Genomic DNA, 20022 nt, shown 5'->3' with positions numbered 1-20022 from the left:
TGGCTTTTTTTTAAAATGGACGTTTAAAGTGGTTTTGTTCGGAAGTAGACACACGTCGTTCACATTAAAAAAAATGTTTATTTTGGCCACGTGTCGCTACGTGGTTCTGATGAGCACGGCTGGCTGAGTACGTGAGAAAGAAGTTCAACATACACACAATCTAGATTTGAAGTTTTTCCTGACTGCAAGGATCCATACCCTTTGGTTCTTTCGGTAAAGTCACGTGGGTGAAAATGAAAAAATAAAATACAAATAAAATAAAAATAACTAAATTAAATCACGACGTTTTGGAAGCAACACAAACCTCCGTCATCAGTTAGGACAGCCACATTTGTTGTTGTTGCTGTGGCTGTCCTACCTGATGACGGAGTCTTGTGTTGCTTCCGAAACGTCGTGATTTAATTTAGTTATTTTAATTTTTTTAATTTTTATTGTTTTTATAATTATGTTTATTTCCGCCCTACGTGACTTTACCAAAAGAACCACAGAGTATACATACATACAAGAGCCTTGGCATGGTTGGCAACATACGGTCAAAAATAAGTTCAACATACATACATTAGCATTAGCACGGCTGGCTATGTGCAGTGCAAATGAAGTTCAACACGTGCAGGGCTTTGAGTTGACTAGTCAAGAAAGTCGCTTTATAAAATAAAGATGATTTATCCCTCAATGGATCGGTTGCGATGGGTCTGTTAAAACCCGTGGATGCCTTTGCCCGGTTGCTTTTGCAATTTTGTGGATTGTCAAAATGTCAAAAACCTAAAACCAAAAAGGATAATTTATCATTGTTGATGTTGTAATACAGCGCGAGACTAAATAACGATCTCTGGCTCCAAAGCAGGGCATGCTTAAACTCCACGTTGAAATGAGTCACTTCAAACAAAGACCGTAAACTAAAATGCATTAAAGCTCGCCACGGCTTCCACACACATGGGGATAAAAGGTATTTTTTTTTTACATTTTTGGCTCCTTCCCAAATTCCCAACTCGTTAAATAAGAAGCAGAATTATTTCCCCTTCTTGGTTCTTTCGGTAAAGTCACGTAGAATGTAAATAATAAAATAATAAAAATAAAACATAATCAAATAATTCTCACGACGTTTCGGCCACAACGCAAGCAGCCGTCCTCAGGTGAAGAACAGGTCTGTCGAGAAGACAGAGTCTGAATGGCACGCCCCAGGCTTGGAGCGACTATTTAAGCCTGGGGTTTGTCATTCAGACTCTGTCTTCACGACAGACCTGTTCTTCACCTGAGGACGGCTGCTTGCGTTGTGGCCGAAACGTCGTGAGAATTATTGTATTATGTTTTATTTTATTATTTTATTATTTCCATTCTACGTGACTTTACCGAAAGAACCAAGAAGATGAATCCCTGCAGTCACGAAAGCTTTAAATCGAAATGGTATACAGGAGTTCATGGGTTCGAACCCGACCCTGACGATACCTTCTGCATATTTGGAGTTTGTGTGTTCTCCCCGTGGCCGCGTGGATTTTCTTTCCACGTTTATAAATTGACGTCATGCGTTTAGAGAATTTGGATGCTGTGGGAAGAAACTGGTGGACTGTGGGTGTGTGTGTGTGTGTGCTCGGCACAGCTGTGTGTGTGTGTGTGTTCTGCACAGCTGTGTGTGTGTGTGTGTGCTCGGCACAGCTGTGTGTGTGTGTGTTGGCTGGACTGCCGTACGAACCCGGCGACCCGAGTTTATTCATCGCTCACGGTCATCAACAACAGCAACGATTATCTGATCCGATCCTGGACCGCCCCCAAGTCTGCTCAGCCTCAAATGAGTACTTGGTACGGTATGCAAACCATACTCCTTGGTTCTTTCGGTAAAGTCGCGTAGGTATAAAATAAACTAAACTAAATCACGACGTTTCGGGCGCAACACAAGCGTCCGAAACGTCGTGATTTATTTTATTTTCTACCTACGTGACTTTACCGAAAGAACCAAAGAGTATGGATCCCTGCAGTCGTGAAAACTTCAAATCTTGGTTTTGGTATGTCAACTATCAGCACTGCGGAGAGAAAGGCGGCCGGGCGTGGTGTTGGCCACCCCATCATCTTCTTGGTTCTTTCGGTAAAGTCACGTAGAAGGGAAATAATAAAATAATAAAAATAAAACATCATCAAATTTCGATTTAAAGCTTTCGTGACTGCAGGGATTCATATTCTTGGTTCTTTCGGTAAAGTCACGTAGAAGGGAAGTAATAAAATAATAAAAATAAAACATAACAAAATAATTCTCACGACGTTTCGGCCACAACGCAAGCAGCCGTCCTCAGGTGACCGCATGAGTCCCTTAGCAGCACACCATCTCGTGTTCCGTGCCGGCCTTCGTAAGGTGCTACTCGCACACAGCCACTTGCCCCGACAGCCAGTCGAGGCTATCCGGGAGACCTTTGCCTCTGTGTCGGCCGTGCCACGCGCGTGCCCCCAAGGGCTCTCACCGCTGGCGGTGATGCGCCGGATCTGCTCCTCGACGTTAAAGTCTTTGCCGTCGACGTTGAACGTCTCCACGCTCGTTGTGCCGTCGGGTTTCGTCACCGTCTTTCTGACGGACGTGTGCAGGATGCCCCCTGGGGAGAGAGCGGGAGAGAGAGGAGATGACCAAACCCACCCCCACGCCTTATAGCTACGTCGGTGGCTCTGCCGTGCTGACGAGTCGACGTTCGTCGTCAAAACCCCGCCGATTAAACGTTTGCCTTTTTAAAAATACTTTATATTAGGGTTCGCTTGCTTGCTTGCGCGCTTACGACCGTGCAAATCTTTCGGTCGTTTTGTAACCCACTTCCCGTGATCCAATCGAGCTGACATTTTGCACACAGACTCGTTGTGCGTGACAATGCATTTTCGTGAAAAAATGTTTTCCAAAATTTTACAATGTTTAGGGAAAAAAAAATTAAATATTTAATTACCAATTGCTTAATGCTGCCATGCAATCATCTGACCCATAGGTGGCAGCCATCTCAAGCCAGAGGACGAGAGGACTCTAGCCGCCACGATGCCACGCATATAAAGGATTTATAGTGAAAAACTTTGTTTTTACGGGTTATACTTGTTTTTCTTCTTCTCTGCTTTCAAAAAGTTATTTTATTGAACGAACGATTCGGGCACACAGAGAGGGCACGCGTGTGGATTGACACCGGTGTAGCCGCAATGCGGGGCACAACGATTATTGACGACTTTTAATATTTTTTAACCTGTCTTTGTGTTTCAATGAACTCTTAATGGCATGTGAACACTTTTTCCCGCTCCGGCCGTCTGGAACGCTCTTCCTTCCGACAGGAAGCCAATGGGAGCTATGGCACTTTTAAATCGTCATCTAGATTGACAAAACTTGAAGGCAAAAAGCAGGACTGGGAGAACGATAAGGCTACAAACCGTGTACGCAATGTGCATGTAGCACACCATGTAGAGCATGCACAGCGAAATGTTCAAAGCGTATAGATTATACAATTGAAAAAAAGCACAACTGTTCCCCGCTCGGATTTATATATCATATACAGGCCCGCACACTCGCAAACACACACACACAAAGATATATATTATATAGCTACATTATCTGCAATGACTGCAATGCCAAGGTGTTGGGAAGAAGTATGGGATGTGTGGCAGGTATTGGAAGAGTGCCGTAAAAATGATCTACAATAATAATACGTCCCAAAGATTTTTATGGCCAATTTCACGAAAAAAAACATTACTGTATATTACACACACGCGCGCGCTCGCACGCGCGCACACACACGCGTCCACATCTCTATTTATTTTTCGCCAAACAGTGGAGAACCACGCATCCTTGCAGGGGAGAATGCCATTTGAATCGCACGATCCCACGCGGAATCATTCCGTACAAATGCATCTGTTTCGATTTAAAGCTTTCGTGACTGCAGGGATTCATCTGCTTGGTTCTTTCGGTAAAGTCACGTAGAGGGAAATAATAAAATAAAATAAAATAAGTCTCACGCCGTCCTCACCTGAGGACGGCTGCTTGCGTTGTAGCCGAAACGTCGTGAGAATTATTTTATTATGTTTTATTTTTATTATTTTATTATTTCCATTCCACGTGACTTTACCGAAAGAACCAAGAAGATGAATCCCTGCAGTCACGAAAGCTTTAAATCGAAATTTTATAATGTTTCATTTTTATTATTTTATTATTTCCCTTCTACATGACTTTACCGAAAGAACCAAGAAGATGAATCCCTGCAGTCACGAAAGCTTTAAATCGAAATTTTATTATGTTTCATTTTTATTATTTTATTATTTCCCTTCCACGTGACTTTACCGAAAGAACCAAGAAGATGAATCCCTGCAGTCACGAAAGCTTTAAATCGAAATGTTATTATGTTTCATTTTTATTATTTTATTATTTCCATTCTACGTGACTTTACCGAAAGAACCAAGAAGATGAATCCCTGCAGTCACGAAAGCTTAAAATCGAAATTTTATTATGTTTCATTTTTATTATTTTATTATTTCCCTTCCACGTGACTTTACCGAAAGAACCAAGAAGATGAATCCCTGCAGTCACGAAAGCTTTAAATCGAAATTTTATTATGTTTCATTTTTATTATTTTATTATTTCCCTTCTACATGACTTTACCGAAAGAACCAAGAAGATGAATCCCTGCAGTCACGAAAGCTTTAAATCGAAATTTTATAATGTTTCATTTTTATTATTTTATTATTTCCCTTCTACATGACTTTACCGAAAGAACCAAGAAGATGAATCGCTGCAGTCATGAAAGCTTTAAATCGAAATTTTATTATGTTTCATTTTTATTATTTTATTATTTCCCTTCTACATGACTTTACCGAAAGAACCAAGAAGATGAATCCCTGCAGTCACGAAAGCTTTAAATCGAAATTTTAATATGTTTCATTTTTATTATTTTATTATTTCCCTTCTACATGACTTTACCGAAAGAACCAAGAAGATGAATCCCTGCAGTCACGAAAGCTTTAAATCGAAATTTTATTATGTTTCATTTTTATTATTTTATTATTTCCCTTCTACATGACTTTGCCGAAAGAACCAAGCAGATGAATCCCTGCAGTCACGAAAGCTTTAAATCGAAATTTTATTATGTTTTATTTTTATTATTTTATTACTTCCCTTCTACGTGACTTTACCGAAAGAACCAAGAAGATGAATCCCTGCAGTCACGAAAGCTTTAAATCGAAATTTTATTATGTTTCATTTTTATTATTTTATTATTTCCCTTCTACATGACTTTACCGAAAGAACCAAGAAGATGAATCCCTGCAGTCACGAAAGCTTTAAATCGAAATTTTATTATGTTTCATTTTTATTATTTTATTATTTCCCTTCTACATGACTTTACCGAAAGAACCAAGAAGATTAATCCCTGCAGTCACGAAAGCTTTAAATCGAAATTTTATTATGTTTTATTTTTATTATTTTATTACTTCCCTTCTACATGACTTTACCGAAAGAACCAAGAAGATGAATCCCTGCAGTCACGAAAGCTTTAAATCGAAATTTTATAATGTTTCATTTTTATTATTTTATTATTTCCCTTCTACATGACTTTACCGAAAGAACCAAGAAGATGAATCGCTGCAGTCATGAAAGCTTTAAATCGAAATTTTATTATGTTTCATTTTTATTATTTTATTATTTCCCTTCTACATGACTTTACCGAAAGAACCAAGAAGATGAATCCCTGCAGTCACGAAAGCTTTAAATCGAAATTTTATTATGTTTCATTTTTATTATTTTATTATTTCCATTCTACATGACTTTACCGAAAGAACCAAGAAGATGAATCCCTGCAGTCACGAAAGCTTTAAATCGAAATTTTATGTTTCATTTTTATTATTTTATTATTTCCATTCCACGTGACTTTACCGAAAGAACCAAGAAGATGGGGCCTCCTTTGCTACGGAGAGACTCAGCTGGCTCCAGCAGAGGGGGCCCGTCAACGTTGATCATCAGGGGAGACACTTTGACTCTCTACCGCTCCGATTCGTGATCCTCTCCTGCCATCTCCGTGCTCACCTGAACTGCCTCGACGAAGATCACACAAAAGATCCGAGCGTGACTGTGATTGTACGATTGTAATTGCTTTCATTAAGCGCGTGGCGAGATGTTAACTACCTCGCCTGGTGTACAGGAGGTCGCGTGGGTTCGATCGCGACCCTGACGATGCCTGGAGCTTGCATGTTCTCCCTGTGGTCGCGTGGATTTTTCTCCAGGTCCTCTGGTTTTTGCCTCCACATTTCGAAATGTGCTTTTTAGAGTATTTGGCTGCTATACATTTCTGCGTGACGGCGATAAGCCACTTCGTCCGGCTATGATTTTTGATGGCCAGGTCGCTTCTGAAATAGCGCTAAGTAGCTCAGTGGGCCTTACCTGGTCAAAAAAAGAAAAAAATTAAAATAATTTTTTTTTTTCAGTTTATAGTTTTAAATCTGTGTCTTTGTTAAGATGGAATGCTTTTGCTGCTGATGTTGGTCTCCCGGCCGGGAGAAACGCTTCTGATCCTTCCGATGCTGATGACTGAAGCCACATTTGCACTCTCGGTCATTTTCCTCACTCTCCATGACAGAGCAGAGGTCGCAACCGGGAACACGATACCCGTACCCTACCCGATACCCGGCTACCCGTACCCGGCCGGGTACGGGTATGGGTAGACCGTGAGTCACCGTTTGTCACTCATTTCCCAACGTCTTGTCTCTTCTCACAATTCAAGTTCCTAGAATCAACCCACCCGCGCCTGCAACATGGCTTCATCCCAGAGGTCGCAATCAGGCACCCGATACCCGTACCCTACCCGTACCCGGCCGGGTACGGGTAGGGTACGGGTACGGCCGGGTACGGGTACCCGTTTGCGACCCTGGTGCGGCAGGGTACGGGTAAGGAATCAAAACCCGTTTGCGACCTTTGCGACAGAGACGCTGCTGCATTTCCACCCGTGGGAATCGCGCCCTCTACAGACCGAAGTTTTGTCCTCCATGTCGTGACGAATCAAAACAACGTCAAACGCGCGAGCGAAACAAATTAACCCGTAAAAAGAAAATGTTTCACTATAAATCCTTCATGTGCGTGGCATCGGTTTTGTTTTATTATTCATTTCTGGTTTTCTTGAGTAAGAGTTTCATTTCTATCACATTGGTATTTAAAATTAAATATGAAATTTAGTTTTTTCCTAAAAAGTGGAAAATTTTGGAATTTTTTTTCCACGAAAATACATTGTCACGCACAACGAGTCTGTGTGCAAAATGTCAGCTCGATTGGATCACGGGAAGTGGGTTAAAAACGACCGAAAGATTTGCACGGTCCTAAGCAAGCAAGCAAGTGAACTTAATATAAAGGATTTTAAAAAACCCGAATGTGTGCGCTTGGGATAACTTTTCAGACGATTTTGATTCCTATGAATGACCACGTGATGTCCATGAGCCACTCCGTTGAGCTATCATTTGCGGTTAGGCCGCCTCTGAAAAGTAAGCTCATAGCTCGGTGGGCTTTAACCTGGTAAGGTAAAAACGAATGATCCCTTGTATAAAGGTGTCAGTTTTGGTGCCAGATAAAAGGGTAAAAACCTATTACTATGAAAACAAATAGTTTTATCTGTATTTATATATGTTTTCGATTTAAAGCTTTCATGACTGCAGGGATTCATCTTCTTGGTTCTTTCGGTAAAGTCACAGACCTGTTCTCCACCTGAAGACAGCTGCTTGCGTTGTGGCCGAAACGTCGTGAGAATTATTTTATTATGTTTTATTTGTATTATTTTATTATATTTTTTTCTCAAGTTCTTTGAACTGCTGTCGTGCCTTTCGTATCGTTTTGTCGTCGTGACCTTCTGACCCCGTGCCCCTGCTACTGGATCCCCTTGCAACGAAAGAGCTTCACGGCTCATCGGATTCCTCCTCGGGCATGAATACACCTGATTCCGATTCTGAAAGTCCGGCGTTCGACGGGCTCGACAGCGACACCGCAGATATCGATTCCGTGCGAGTGAGCGGTTCACCTCCTGCCAGCGCCCGTGCTCCAAATTTTTTTCACTCTTATGAAGCTATAATAATATAAAAGGGTTTTTCCCCTTTTTTCCACAAAACTGAAACCTTTTTACGAGGAATCACGTGTGCATTAACCACAATACTTGTGGTCAAAATGCAAACCAAAAACACACTCTGATAATATCTGTGGCATTGTCCTTGAAACTGATTGGTCCGCACCAGAGACGCCTTTCTTTTGAGCCTCGTCTCACTGATGTAGAAGCTATAAAAACCCCAAAAAACTGTGAGCTCTTTTTTTTATTCACCAAGTAAGGCCTTCGACTTGTTGTCAACAAACACCACTGACAAACACCGCTCCGGGAATGCCCCAGACGTCGGACGAAACTTAAAACGCCATTCTCCTCTCTGCCTACCGGCAACGTAACGGTTGATCACTGGCCGCATCAAACCAGGCGGAACCCGGCCGACCTGACGAACCGCGGGTCTACCGTACCTTCGCTGATGAGCCGCCTGATCTGACCCTCGAGGTCGTCCCCCTCCAGAGTGAAGGTCTTCACGCTACGGCTGCCGTCAGCGTCCACAATGGTCTTGCGCAGGGTCACCTTGCTGAACGCGCCTGCAAACGGCACGGACCGACGCTTAGCAGAGCCGGTAATCGTGGCGGCGATAGTAACGAGAGGAATGACGACGATGACGACGGGACGAATGGGGACCGGAGTATCGCCATGCTCGCACGGGCAGCGCCAATCTCCTCCTCCCGGTGGGACCGAGTTCACAGCTTTCGACAGAATCTCAAGAGGGTCACACTCTGCTTGGTTCTTTCGGTAAAGTCACGTAGAAGGGAAATAATAAAATAATAAAACATAATAAAATAATTCTCACGACGTTTCGGCCACAACGCAAGCAGCCGTCTTCAGGTGAAGAAGAACAGGTCTGTCGGAAAGACAGCTTCTACGTGACTTTACCGAAATAACCAAGAAGATGAATCCCTGCAGTCACGAAAGCTTTCAATCGAAATTTAATCGTCGAGTGCCGAGTGCCACTTTGACGACCTCGCACAAAGTGGCACACGCGCAATTTCAACCTCCGCGTGACGATGTGCCGAGTCCAACTCAAACGTGGGATCTGACCTTTTGTGACCTTCCGTTTAGCGAGTTGGGCGCTCCGACTTATTGGGGCCGGATCGGTCGTAGCTTAATCATCCGGTCACCGCGGTGGGGAAATGTTAATTCCCTCGCCTGGCGTGCAGGAAGTCGTGGGCTCGATCCCGACTCTGACGCCTGCTGTATATTTGGAGTTTGCGTGTCTCTCTCTCTCTCTCTCATCAGCATCATCATCACGGTGGCTAGGAGATGTTAACCACCTCGCCTGGCATGCAGGAAGTCGTGGGTTCGATCCCGACTCTTGACGCCTGCTGCTGTATATTTAGAGTTTGCGTGTCTCCCTCTCTCTCATCATCATCATCACGGTGGCTAGGAGATGTTAACCACCTCGCCTGGTATGCAGGAGGTCGTGGGTTTGATCCCGACTCTGACGCCTGCTGTATATTTGGAGTTTGCGTGTCTCTCTCTCATCATCATCACGGTGGCTAGGAGATGTTAACCACCTTGCCTGGTATATAGGAGGTCATGGGTTCGATCCAGACTTTGATGCCTGCTGTAAATTTGGAGTTTGCGTGTCTCTCTCTCTCATCATCATCACGGTGGCTAGGAGATGTTAACCACCTCGCCTGGTATATAGGTCATGGGTTCGATCCAGACTTTGACGCCTGCTGTAAACTTGGAGTTTGCGTGTGTCTCTCTCTCTCCGTGGTCGCGTGGATTTTTCTCCGGGTCCTCCGGTTTTTGCCCTCCACATATTAGAATCAACGTCACGCGTTCAGAGTATTTGGCTGCTGAAAAATGTCCACACGATGATGAGCCGCTTCGTTGGGCCATCACTCGTGACGAGGCCGCTTCTGAAAGATCTACCGCACGGCTCAGTGGGACCTTACCTGGTAAAAAAAAAAAATTGGGAGTTTAAATTGGGGGGGGGGGGGGTGGGGGCAGTGATTGGACGACGGAGCGGCGGTGGCGGCGACGGTGAAATTTCAGCGGCAGTCGCATCAACCCCCCCCCACCACCCCCCCCCCCCGCTCACCGGCACGGATCTGTCGGAGCAGCTCCTCCGAGATTCCGTCGCCGTCCAGCGAGAAGGTTCCAGAGGCTTTCTTCTCCGTCAGCACGTTCCAGCCTACGTGGGGGCAGGGGGAGGGGAGGGGGGGCAGGGGTGATCACACCAAAGACAAATATCCCCCACCATCGTATAGCCTCAACAGACTGTTGGGGCAAGTGCTTTTAGCGAGTGAGTGTGGTGTGTGTGTGTGTGGTGTGTGTATGTTGGTGAGTGTGTATGGTGTGTGTGTGTTGGTGAGTGTGGTGTGTGTGTGTGGTGTGTGTGTTGGTGTGTGTGTGTTCGTGAGTGTGGTGTGTGTGTGTTGGTGAGTGTGTATGGTGTGTGTGTGTTGGTGAGTGTGTATGGTGTGTGTGTGTTGGTGAGTGTGGTGTGTGTGTGTGGTGTGTGTGTGTGTGTCTTGGTGTGTGTGTGTTGGTGAGTGTGGTGTGTGTGTGTGTGGTGTGTGTGTGTTGGTGAGTGTGTATGGTGTGTGTGTGTTGGTGAGTGTGGAGTGTGTGTGTGGTGTGTGTGTGTGTTGGTGAGTGTGTATGGTGTGTGTGTGTTGGTGAGTGTGGTGTGTGTGTGTGGTGTGTGTGTGTGTGTGTCTTGGTGTGTGTGTGTTGGTGAGTGTGGTGTGTGTGTGTGTGGTGTGTGTGTGTTGGTGAGTGTGTATGGTGTGTGTGTGTTGGTGAGTGTGGAGTGTGTGTGTGGTGTGTGTGTGTGTTGGTGTGTGTGTGTGGTGTGTGTGTGTGTGTCTTGGTGTGTGTGTGTTGGTGAGTGTGGTGTGTGTGTGTGTGGTGTGTGTGTGTTGGTGAGTGTGTATGGTGTGTGTGTGTTGGTGAGTGTGGTGTGTGTGTGTGGTGTGTGTGTGTGTTGGTGTGTGTGTGTTGGTGAGTGTGGTGTGTGTGTGTGGTGAGTGTGTGTTGGTGAGTGTGTGCTGGTGAGTGTGTGTTGTGTGTGTGTTGGTGTGTGTGTGTGGTGTGTGTGTGTTGGTGTGTGTGTGTTGGTGAGTGTGGTGTGTGTGTGTTGGTGAGTGTGTGTTGGTGAGTGTGTGCTGGTGAGTGTGTGTTGTGTGTGTTTTGGTGTGTGTGTGTTGGGGGGATGGGTGGGCAGTACCACTCCCGGCTGCCTTTGTCTCCCTGTGGAGATGTTTTCACATCGTACCAGCAGCAGGTACTCATTTGAGGCTGAGTCAACATAGGGGGGGGCCCAATGACCTATTCAGATAATCGTCTCTGGTGTTGGCCGTAAGCGGGAATCAAACTCGGGTCACCGGGTTCGTTTGGAGTGCCATGGTTGCGTGATGTTACTATCTCGCCTGGTATACAGGATGTCGTGGGTTTTATCCCGACCTTGCCGCCTGTATATTTGGAGTTCCCACGTTCTCCCCGTGGTCGCGTGGATTTTTCTCAGGGTCCTCGCGGTTTTGCCCTCCACATTTAGAATTAACATCACGCGTCTCGGAGGATTTGGCTGCTATCAATGTCCACGTGCTATGCCTCTTCGTTTGGGCTATCATTTGTGGTACGGGTACGGGTACCCATTTCATTTGCGACCCTGGTGCGGCCGGGTACGGGTACGGGTAAGGAATCAAAACCCGTTTGCGACCTCTGTGTCTCAGCTCGTGCACGTGATGGGTGTTTGCGAGCGGGCCCACGACACTGACCGTCGATGATGATGCTCTGGAGTTGATTCTCGATGTCGTCGCCTTCCAGGACGAAGGTCCGCGTGTCGATGCTCCCGTCGGGCCCCACGACCGTCTGGAGGATCGTCACGGTCGTGTAGCCGCCTACACGTCATTGGGGGGGGGCAGGGGAATATGGGGGGGCAGGGGAGGTAGGGGAGGGGCACGTGGGGGGGGGGGCATGACAGCACGAGTGTGAGTTTAACCAGAATCGGCGGGTTGGGCGAGTTTGTGAAAATGTCAAATCGCCCGAAGATGCTGGATGTGTCATTTCCAGCGAAACTTCGCACTCGAATTGTCAATGTTGTGGATTTACTCTTCAAACACACCGGTGGGCTCAAGAAGTTACTAATTGGCGTTTTGTTAACGTGACACATTTCTTGCCGATTGGCCTTGTCGGGTGGTGGAGGGTTGCAATGCATTTATAAATAACGCTCTGTGTGAGTCTCTCTCTGTGTGTCTCTGTGTGTGTGTTTCTCTCTGTGTGTCTGTGTGTGTGTCTCTCTCTGTGTGTCTCTCTCCGTGTGTGTCTGTGTGTGTGTCTCTCTCTGTGTGTCTCTGTGTGTGGTGTGTGTCTCTTTCTGTGTGTCTCTGTGCGAGTCTCTTTCTGTGTGTCTCTGTGTGAGTCTCTCTCTGTGTGTCTGTGTTGTCTCTCTCTGTGTGTCTCTGTGTGTCTCTCTCTGTGTGTCTCTGTGTGTGTCTCTCTGTGTGTCTCTCTCTGTGTGTCTCTGTGTCGTCTCTCTCTGTGTGTCTACATTGTGAGTCTCTCTGTGTGTGTCTCTGTGTGTGTCTCTCTCTGTGTGCCTCTGTGTGTGTCTCTCTCTCTGTGTCTCTCTGTGTGTCTCTGTGTGTGTCTCTGTGTGTGTGTCTCTCTGTGTGTGTCTCTGGGTGTTTGTCTCTCTCTGTGTGTCTCTGTGTCTCTCTCTCTATGTGTCTCTGTGTGTGTCTCTCTCTGTGTGTCTCTGTGTGTGTCTCTCTCTGTGTGTCTCTGTGTGTCTCTCTGTGTGTGTCTCTGGGTGTTTGTCTCTCTCTGTGTGTCTCTGTGTCTCTCTCTCTATGTGTCTCTGTGTGTGTCTCTCTCTGTGTGTCTCTGTGTGTGTCTCTCTCTGTGTGTCTCTGTGTGTCTCTCTGTGTGTGTCTCGGTGTTGTCTCTCTCTCTGTGTGTCTACATTGTGAGTCTCTCTCTGTGTGTCTCTGTGTGTGTCTCTTTCTGTGTGTCTGTGTGTGTGTCTCTCTCTCTCTCTGTGTCTCTCTGTGTGTGTCTCTCTCTGTGTGTCTCTGTGTGAGTCTCGCTCTGTGTGTCTCTGTGTTGTCTCTCTCTGTGTCTCTCTGTGTGTGTCTCTCTCTGTGTGTCTCTGTGTGAGTCTCTCTCTGTGTGTCTCTGTGTGTAAGTCTCTCTCTGTGTGTCTCTGTGTGTGTCTCTCTCTGTGTGTCTCTGTGTGTCTCTCTCTGTGTGTCTCTGTGTTGTCTCTCTCTGTGTGTCTACATTGTGAGTCTCTCTCTGTGTGTCTCTGTGTGTGTCTCTCTCTGTGTGTCTCTGTGTGTCTCTCTCTGTGTGTCTCTCTGTGTGTCTCTGTGTGTGTCTCTTTCTGTGTGTCTCTGTGTGTGTCTCTCTGTGTGTCTCTGTGTGTGTCTCTCTCTGTGTGTCTCTGTGTGTCTCTCTCTGTGTGTCTCTCTGTGTGTCTCTGTGTGTGTCTCTCTCTGTGTGTCTCTGTGTGTCTCTTTCTGTGTGTCTCTCTGTGTGTCTCTGTGTGTGTCTCTCTCTGTGTGTCTCTGTGTGTCTGTCTCTGTGTGTCTCTCTGTGTGTCTCTGTGTGTGTCTCTCTCTGTGTGTCTCTGTGTGTGTCTCTCTCTGTGTGTCTCTGTGTGTGTCTCTCTCTGCTTGTGTGTATCTCTATGTGTCTCCGTGTCTGTGTTTTGTCTCTATCTCAAAAATTTAGCAATCTTTGGAAGAACGTAATCAACCAGGTAGGGTGTTGACTGTTGTGTTAGCCGACTCTCTCTGTGTTGAGTGTAGTAGTGTTGATTGTCTATTTGTTTGTGTATCAGACCTTGTGATGGGACTTTGCATGTTAAACGTTGAGACTCCTAAGGGGCACGGGGTGACCACTAAGGTCTGAGTTGCTCTGTGATAAGTTACTGATAAGGATTTGAAGCTTTCCTGACTGCAAGGATTCATATTCGTAGGTTTTTTCGGTAAAGTCACATAGGTAAAACATTAAAAAAGTTAAATAAAATAAAAATAAAAATCACGACAGCTGTATCTTGATAGAATATTACTGATAAGGGGTTGACACAAATCTGGGGGGGGGGGGGGGGCGGGCGAGATGGAGAGGGACATAGAAGGGAAAGGGGGGGGGGCCGACCCCCACCTTTGAGGATGAGCTTCAGCAGGTCGTCCGTGATGTCTCCGTCGCCTTCGATGACGACGGCATCGCCCGAGGGCCGCATCGTCGTTTTCCCGAGCCGCACGACGCGCGTGAACGCGTCCCAGCCTGCCGCGGGGTCAAAGGCGACGGGGTCACGGTGGGTGGAGGTGGAACCCTTCGTCCGTACCGGGAGGAATCACCGTCCGCGCATGTCCCGGGGTCAAATCGGGAGCGAACGTCTCGATCGGCACGCACGCCGGCCGGTTGCGCAAATGCCCTCCCCCCCCCCCCCCCAAAAAAAACAAAAACGAAACGTCAGAATTTGACATCCTCTTCGGTTTTCTTGGTTCTTTCGGTGAAGTCACGTAGAATGGAAATAATAAAATAATAAAAATAAAACATGATACAATAATTCTCACGACGTTTCGGCCACAACGCAAGCAGCCTTCTTCAGGTGGAGAACGGGTCTGTCGAGTAGACGAATAATTTTTCAAAGACGCTCTTCTCCCCTCCATCCCAGCATAAATAGTCGCTCCAAGCCTGGAGCGTGCCATTCAGACTCTGTCTACTCGACAGACCTGTTCTCCACCTGAGGACGGCTGCTTGTGTTGTGGCCGAAACGTCGTGAGAATTATTTTATTATGTTTTATTTTTATTATTTTATTATTTCCCTTCTACGTGACTTTACCGAAAGAACCAAGAAGATGAATCCCTGCAGTCACGAAAGCTTTAAATCGAAATTTGCACACACCAACACACACACACCAACACACACACACCAACACACACACCACACTCACCAACACACACACACCACACTCACCAACACACACACACCATACACACTTACCACACACACCAACACACACACACCACACACACTCACCAACACACACTCACCAACACACACACCAACACACACACCAACACACACACCAACACACACCAACACCACACTCACCAACACACACACACGCACCATACACACTTACCACACACACCAACACACACACACCACACACACACACCATTCTCACCAACACACGCACCCCACACACCAACACACACACCACACTCACCAACATACACCACACACACTCACCAACACACACACACCACACACACCAACACACACACAACACAATCACCAACACACTTACCACACACACTTACCACACACACCAACACACACACACCAGCACACACCACACTCACCAACACACACCAACACACACACACCACACACAGCACTCACACCAACACACACACAACCATCACTCATACACACCACGCACTCACCAACACACACCCCAACACACACACAACACACACTCACCTGCACACACTCACCAACACACACTCACCAACACACACACACACCACACTCAGCAACAAACACTCACCAAAACATACACACACCAACACACACACACCACACCACACACACACCACACTCACAAACACACACAACACACACACACCAACACACATACACACCACACCAACACACACACACATAACACCAACACACACACACACACCACACACCACACTCACAAACACACACCAATACACACACACCACACACACCACACACACCAACACACACACACACACCACACTCAGCAACACACACTCACCAACACACACTCACCAAAACATACACACCAACACACACACACCACACCACACACACACCACACTCACAAACACACACAACACACACACACCATCACTAACACACACACACCAACACACACCAACACACACACACTCACCACACACACCAACACACACACACCACAAACAACACATACCAACACACACACACCAACACACACTCACCAACACACACACACCACACTCACAAACACACACAACACACATTCACCAACACACACCACACTCACCAACACACACACCACACTCACCAACACACACACCACACTCACCAACACACACACACCACACTCACCAACACAGACCACACACACCAACACACACACACCAACACACACCAACACACACACACCAACACACACACACCACACTCACAAACACACACAACACACACACCATCACCAACACACACACACCAACACACACCAACACACACCAACACACCACACACACCACACACACACCAACACACACACCAACACACACACACCACACTCACAAACACACACAACACACACACCACACCAACACACACCACACTCACAAACACACACAACACACACTCACCAACACACACCACACCAACACACACCAACACACACACAACACACACACCACACCAACACACACACAACACACACACCACACCAACACTCACCAACACACACCACACACACAACACACACACACAAACACACGCAACACACACACACACACCAACACACACTCACCAACACACACCACACCAACACACACCAACACACACTCACCAACACACACCACACCAACACTCACCAACACACACCACACACACAACACACACACACACCAACACACACTCACCAACACACACACCAACACACCCCCCAACACACACACCAACACACACGATCTGTTCCCAACAGAGGGCGCTGCTGCTACGAGCTCGAGGCATTTTCTGTCGGAACGAGCGGGTTGGGGAGGTAGCCTCAGAAACGGTGGGTGGGGCTCATGGATCAACCCCCCTTCTCTGCCTGAACAACAACAACAATCAGGCTACAGATCAACAACAACGTGGCCCTGTGGGGGGGGGGGGGGTGGAAATTGACACAAGCTGTCAATCCGCTGTGGGTTAGAATCCAACGTTGCACCGAACAGCGTGGCCGCAAGGAAGGTTATTAAATCCTTTATATTAAGTTCACTTGCTTGCTTGCTTGCGTGCTTGCGTGCTTGCTTGCGCGCTTACGACCGTGCGAATCTTTCAGTCGTTTTTTAACCCACTTCCCGTGATCCAATCGAGCTGACATTTTGCACACAGTCTCGTTGTGCGTGACAATTAATTTTCGTGAAAATGTTTTTTCCAAAATTTTACACTTTTTAGGGAAAAAAAAAATATATATATTTAATTACCAATTGCTTAATGGTGGCAGGCAATCATCTGACCCATAGGTGGCAGCCATCTCAAGCCAGAGGACGAGAGGACTCTAGCCGCCACGCATATAAAGGATTTATAGTGAAAAACTTTGTTTTTACGGGTTAATTTTTTTTTTGATGAATTCGTGCCACTGGCCACGTGATTAACGGGGACGACGTGAAGACTAACGCGGGGTGACAGAGGCTTGTGACGGTGCGTGTGTGTGTGAGTGAGACTGTGTGAGAGTGTGTGTGTGTGAGAGAGTGTGTGTGTGAGAGAGTGTGTGAGAGAGAGTGTGTGTGTGTGTGAGAGAGTGTGTGTGTGTGAGTGTGTGTGAGAGAGAGAGTGTGTGTGAGTGTGTGTGAGAGTGTGTGTGTGAGAGAGTGTGTGAGAGAGTGTGTGTGAGTGTGTGTGAGAGTGTGTGTGTGAGAGAGTGTGTGTGAGAGTGTGTGAGAGAGTGTGTGAGAGAGAGTGTGTGTGTGTGTGAGAGTGTGTGTGAGTGTGTGTGTGAGAGAGAGTGTGTGTGTGTGTGAGAGAGTGTGTGTGTGTGAGTGTGTGTGAGAGAGAGAGTGTGTGTGAGAGTGTGTGTGTGAGAGAGTGTGTGAGAGAGTGTGTGTGAGTGTGTGTGAGAGAGTGTGTGTGTGTGTGAGAGTGTGTGTGTGTGTGCGTGTGTGTGGGGAGCGGTAGTGTAGCGGTTAGCGCGCTGCGCTATGAACCTGGCGACCCGGGTTCGATTCCCGCTCACGGCTAACACCAGTGACGATTATCTGAACCGGTCCTGGGCCTCCCCTAGGTCGACTCAGCCTTAAATGAGTACCTGGTGCGGTGTGTAAACATCGCCACTGGGGAGACAAAGGCGGTCGGGCGTGGTGCTGGCCACCCACCCCCTCGTGTACCGTTCCGACCTTCATAGGTGCTCGCTAACAGCACTTGCCCCTACAGTCTGTTAAGGCTATACGGGGGATCTTTGATCTTTGTGTGTGTGAGAGTGTGTGTGTGAGAGTGTGTGTGTGAGAGTGTGTGTGTGAGAGTGTGTGTGTGTGTGTGAAAGAGAGAGTGTGTGTGTGTGAGTGCTATACACTACACTATACAATATACTATACACTACACTATACACTTATATACACTACACTATACACTACACTACTACACTCTACACTATACACTACAACACTACACTATACACTACACACTAGTGCTGTACTAGTAACGAATTGGCCACGTTCTGTTTACGTGACAACACTCGCTCGTTGGCTGTGTCGGGTGGTGGCGGGTTTTAACGAGACATTTATATATGTATACGATCTAACCACCCAAAAAACCTCTATTATATAAAATAGTATATTTGAAGTTTGCTCGTTTCTCTCTCTCTCCCCGTATAGTTTATCGATTCCACAGTCTGTCGATTCTTGGCGTCTGTGGATGACGCTGCAGATGCCGACATGCAGGTGAACGCGGCTCCAGTTGAGGCTGGGGGGGGGACTTAGCAGCCGTGTTCAGAGGACCACACGGACACGTCTTGCGCCCGGGCGTCGATTTCAAGCGGTGTGTGTTTACGTTACGTGCGCTATTTGGTTCGCGCTGAGCAGAGCAAGGAGTACTCATGCGAGTTTTTATCGCAGTTTTATTGGCTTGGCCAGAGTTATGACAGGCCCAAATACAAACACTGGCCTCCCTGGGTCATTAAATGGCTTTTTATAACAATATCTTTTTTATATTTTGTATATATTTCACGCAGGGCAGAGTGGTGATGCGGTAGTCAGTGCACTGCACTTTAAACATTTTATTTATTTATTTGACCAGCTAAGGCGCACTGCGCTGTATAGCTCTCTTTCATTCGCGACCTGGCCACAAATGACAGCTCAAACGAAGTGGCTTATCACGTGGGAATGTACAGCAGACAAAGCCTCTGAACGCGTGACGTTGATTCTCAATGTGGAGGGCAAAACCGGAGGGCTCTGAGAAAAATTCACGCAGCCGCGGAGAGAGAGAGACACGCAAACTCCAAATATACAGCAGCAGGCATCATCAGGGTCGGGATCGAAGCCACGACCTCCTGTATACCAGGCGAGGTAGTTAACATCTCCAAGCCACCGTGATGATGATGATGAGAGAAAGACACGCAAACTCCAAATATACAGCAGGCGTCAGGGTCGGGATCGAACCCACGACCTCCTGTATACCAGGCGAGGTAGTTAACATCTCCTAGCCACCGTGATGATGATGAGAGAGAGAGAGACACGCAAACTCCAAATATACAGCAGCAGGCATCATCAGGGTCGGGATCGAAGCCACGACCTCCTGTATACCAAGCGAGGTAGTTAACATCTCCTAGCCACCGTGGTGATGATGAGAGAGAGAGAGACACGCAAACTCCAAATATACAGCAGCAGGCATCATCAGGGTCGGGATCGAAGCCACGACCTCCTGTATACCAGGCGAGGTAGTTAACATCTCCTAGCCACCGTGATGATGATGAGAGAGAGAGAGAGACACGCAACCTCCAAATGTACAGCAGGCATCAGGGTCGGGATCGACCTCCTGTATACCAGGCGAGGTAGTGAACATCTCACCACTGTGAGAGAGAGACACGCAAACTCCAAATATACAGCAGGCATCGTCAGGGTCGGGGTCGAACCCACGACCTCCTGTACACCAGGCGAGGTAGTGTTGCTCCGCCAACATCAGCAGCGAGCAGTATCTAAACCGGTGCACCTCCCTCTCCGCCAACCTGCACCGAGCAGCACAAACCTC

The 20022-nt window shown here is 46.9% G+C and overlaps 1 protein-coding gene across 3 annotated transcripts in view; it reads right to left on the bottom strand.

The window, feature by feature from the left end:
* Positions 1-20022, bottom strand: part of LOC144950911 (transforming growth factor-beta-induced protein ig-h3-like) — a 254138-nt gene that overhangs the window by 8934 nt on the left and 225182 nt on the right. For 2 of the 3 annotated variants that reach the window (XM_078881079.1, XM_078881078.1), the window contains exons 23-27: positions 14199-14321; positions 11810-11932; positions 10129-10221; positions 8483-8605; positions 2451-2579 (exon numbers count right to left, since the gene is read on the bottom strand). In XM_078881079.1, coding sequence (XP_078737205.1) covers positions 2451-2579; positions 8483-8605; positions 10129-10221; positions 11810-11932; positions 14199-14321 — 591 coding nt within the window. The remainder of the gene's footprint in view (positions 1-2450; positions 2580-8482; positions 8606-10128; positions 10222-11809; positions 11933-14198; positions 14322-20022) is intronic. The other variant, XM_078881080.1, reaches the window with a different exon arrangement.

Source organism: Lampetra fluviatilis, chromosome 60 (assembly GCF_964198595.1).
Source record: "Lampetra fluviatilis chromosome 60, kcLamFluv1.1, whole genome shotgun sequence".
In the NCBI taxonomy this organism is placed as follows: Eukaryota; Metazoa; Chordata; class Hyperoartia; order Petromyzontiformes; family Petromyzontidae; genus Lampetra; species Lampetra fluviatilis.
Note: the sequence above shows the minus strand (reverse complement) of the source record. Positions and strands in the feature narration are given on the sequence as shown.